This window comes from Dromiciops gliroides, chromosome 4, assembly GCF_019393635.1.
Source record: "Dromiciops gliroides isolate mDroGli1 chromosome 4, mDroGli1.pri, whole genome shotgun sequence".
Classification (NCBI taxonomy): Eukaryota; Metazoa; Chordata; class Mammalia; order Microbiotheria; family Microbiotheriidae; genus Dromiciops; species Dromiciops gliroides.
Genome location: NC_057864.1, coordinates 229,746,439 through 229,750,430, shown reverse-complemented (window position 1 = coordinate 229,750,430; position 3,992 = coordinate 229,746,439). Strand labels below are relative to the sequence as shown.

Here is a 3,992-nt window from a genome sequence, read left to right as displayed (position 1 = left end):
TTTGTCTGAGACACCGAAATTTGAAATCTTAATATTGGCATAGAATGGTTCTCTTGTGGTGCATGTAGACTTTTTGAGTGTCTGTGTATGTAACATTCTGGACCCATGATTTCATAAGTTTGAGGAACTTCTAGTGTATAAATTCCCTCTACCAGTGCAGATCAGCAACTCAGAGGCAAGACTTGTCTTCCTGACTCCAGGGCAAATTCTTTATACCACATGACCTCTTGCAGGTAATTATATATAGGTTAAGTTTTATTGTAATAAATCACAAGGGTTCACACTTTTGTTATATTTTCTCCCACTAGACTCCAGTTCACACCAATGAGACAGAAACATGGAGAGAAAGAATGAGACAACTGCAATGGATTTCATTCTTCTTGGCCTTTTCCCTGGAATGGAACATATAGACATCATTATATCCATCATCTTCCTAATCTACATCATTGCTATCACTGGAAATGTCATCCTTATATTTTTGATCTGGGTAGATTCCCATCTCCACACTCCAATGTATATCCTGCTCAGTCAACTTTCTCTCATTGATATGGCCTTTATCTCCACTGTTGTTCCCAAGATGGTTATTGACTTTTTCTCAGGGAAGAAAGGTATCTCACATCTTGGATGTGGAAGTCAAATGTTTTTCTCCCTGATGCTAGGAGGTGCTGAGTGTATCCTTATCACACTTATGGCTTATGATCGCTTTGTGGCTGTCTGTAACCCATTACGCTATGTGGTCATCATGAATTATAGTGTCTGTCTGCAGATGGTTGTTGGGTCCTGGATTGGAGGTGCGCTAAATTCACTAGTCCAAACAATCTATACAATGCATTTCCATTTCTGTAGTTCTAGAGAAATAAATTATTTCTTTTGTGAAGTTATGGCAGTCTTAAAGCTCTCTTGTGAGGACACCTCAACCTATGAGATGGGGATATTAATGGCAGGCATTGTGTTTGTCCTTATTCCATTAGGACTCATTCTGACTTCCTACATACTCATCTTCCTTTCTGTCTTGCACATGAACTCCCCTGAGGGGAGGAATAAAGCCTTGGCAACCTGCTCATCCCATTTGACTGTGGTTAGTCTCTACTTTGGTCCAGGAATCTTCATCTACATGATGCCTCGTTCCTCTCAAATTCTCAAGTTGAACAAGATTCTTTCTGTTTTCTGTACCATTCTTACTCCCATGCTGAATCCTCTCATCTATAGCTTGAGAAATAAAGACATGATAGAAGCTCTGAGGAGGTTCCTGGAGAGGTTTGGGGGCTCTAAGTAGTACATGAAAACAATGAAAATTGGGACTAATATCCAATCTAATGTAGCCTGTCCCCAGAGATGAGTTAATCTCAAATTTTGATATGATATTTATGATCTTGTAAAATAAATGATGTTTTCGTTCATCTTGCTACTGGAAATGATCTATCACAAGTCTCTCACACACTAGGTTTGGAATAAGAGATGTGAATGTGGTTCAAATTTCAACTCTGCTACTTATTGCCTTAGTAAAGAAAGTTAATTGGATACTCTAAGCCTCTGTTACCTCATATGTGAAAAGATGATGTTCAATTAGATAATCCCTGAAGTTCCTTCTATCTCTATATTCCATGATCTTTACTTTCACTAGGAGATTACAAAATAAATAAATCCTTAGGGATACTTGGAGTTCCTTGAAGAAAAGTTTTAGTCAATGAAGATAGAGCTCACTCCCAAATCAAACTTTACTCTCAAATCAAACATCAATCTAGAATAATAAAATCCTTATTTGAGAAAACCCACTCCTTATATAAGGACATACTATGACAAATCCAGATTTGCTTACTCAACTACATCATCCCAGCACTATTCACTTAGCTCTGTTTTTCTCCATATGTTTCTAACTGTTCCTCACTTAAGTTATTTTGGGTTCATCAACTTAAATTTGTTATATGCAAATCTATTTTAAGCATGTGACTTCCATCCTTAGGAATACACAATTTAGGACACAGAGCCAAGATGGCAGAGAAAAGGGAGGAAGTTGCCTGTACCCCAATTTCCTTGAGATAACTTTATTTGTTTTGTTTTGTTTTGTTTTGTTTTGTTTTGTTTTGTTTTGTTTTGGTAAGGCAATTGGGGTTAAGTGACTTGCTCAGGGTCACACAGCTAGAAAGTGTTAAGTGTCTGAGGCCGGCTTTGAACTCAGGTCCTCTTGACTCCATGGCCAGTGCTATATCCACTGCACCACCTAGCTGCCCCGAGATAACTTTAAATCATGCTACAAAATTAATTCTGGGGTAATGGAACCCACAAAAGGAGGGGGTAAAAAGTTTTCTAGTCCAAGATAACTTAGAAAGATGACAGGAAAAGTCTGTCTCACTTGGGTAAAAAGGGAGTGCATACCAGTTCAGGTAGTGTCCTACAGGCCAGCAGGAAGCCACTAGTCTCGGCAGAGATCAGCAACTGAGACCTTGCAGTTCTGGCTCAGTCGACCAGTGACACAACAGGTCAGCAGTGAGGCCTCAAGCCCTGCTGCAGCAGGTTCATGGGCTGGCCTGTCAGGGCTGGAGGCCCCAGCACAGAAAATTAGACTCAGACAGGGGACCTTAGTGTAACAACAAACCATCAGCCCAGGAGACCCCAGGACAGACAGTCAGTGACCAGACTCTTGGAACAGTGCCTCCTGTACCCCAGGAGCAAAGATCAACTTTAAAAGTCATAAGAAATAGGAAATGAACAAAAAAGAAAAGAAAAGAAAAAAAAAGCTCTATCCACGGAAAACCACTATTGTGGGAGATCAAAACACAAACTCAAAAAAAGACAACAATGTCAAAGCTTCAAAGAGAAATATTCATTGGTCTTGAGCTCAAAAAGTCCTCTTAGAAGAGCACAAAAAGGACTTTTTAAATCAAAGGAAAGAGGTAGAAGAAATATTTGGAAAAGAAATGAGAGCTATGCATGAGAATTATGAAAAAAGAGTCAACAGTTTAGAAAAAGAAAACAAAAGGTAGAATTGGCCAAATGGAAAACTACATACAAAAGCTAACCAAAGAAAATAATTCCTTTAAAGTTAGAATTGGCAGAGTGAAAGCTAATGACTTTATGAGACATGTTAAAAATCAGTCAAAATCAAAAGATTGAAAAAAATAGAAGAAAATGTAAAATACCTCATTTGATAAAACAACTGACCTGTAAAATTGATCCAGGAGGGATAATTTAAGAATTATTAGACTACCTGAAATCAATGATCAAAAAAGAGCCTGGCCAGCATGTTTCAAGAAATTAAGGAAAACTGCCCTGATATCCTAGAAACAGAAGGCAAAATAGAAACTGAAAGAATCCACTCATCACCTCATGACAGAGATACCAAAATGAAAATCCCCAGGAGTATTATGGCCAAATTCCAGAACTCTCAGGTGAAGGAGAAAATACTGCAAACATGCAGAAACAATTCAAATATTGAAGAGTCACAGTCAGGATTACACAGGATTTAGCAACTTCTACATTATAGGATTATAGGGCTTAGAATACGATGTTCTGGAAGAAATAGGGGACTTTCAAGCTTTCCTGATGAAAAGACCAGAGGTAAACAGAAAATCAATTTTCAAATATAAGACTTAATTGAAGCATAAAAAAGTAAGTGAGAAAGAAAAAAAACCCAGTTTATTCAATAAGGTTTACATTCCCCAAGAACTATATCTTTATTAGGGCAGTTAGAAGAAATATACATAGGCAGAGGGTGTATGTACAAGTTGACTTTGATGAGATGGTATAAAAAATTAAGGGATGAAAGAGGGGACTTCACTGGGAGAAGAGGAAAGGGAGAGGCAGAATAGGGTAAATTATTTCACATGAAGAGACACAGAAAATCTATTACAGTAGAGGGGAAGAAGGGAGAGTGGTGAGCATTGCTTAAGCTTTACTCTCATTGGATTTGGCTCAAAGAGGAAGTAACAGTCATGCTTAGGTATAGAAATCTATCTTACTCTGTAGAGAATTAGGGGGAAGGGAAACAAGAA

General features: G+C 38.1%; 1 protein-coding gene across 1 annotated transcript; it reads left to right on the top strand.

Moving 5' to 3' along the window:
- Positions 1–337: 337 nt before the first annotated feature.
- On the top strand, positions 338–1,276 carry LOC122754882 (olfactory receptor 2T1-like). The gene has a single exon (XM_044003320.1). The coding sequence runs from the start codon at positions 338–340 to the stop codon at positions 1,274–1,276; it is 939 nt and encodes a 312-aa protein (XP_043859255.1).
- The last annotated feature ends 2,716 nt before the right edge of the window (positions 1,277–3,992 follow it).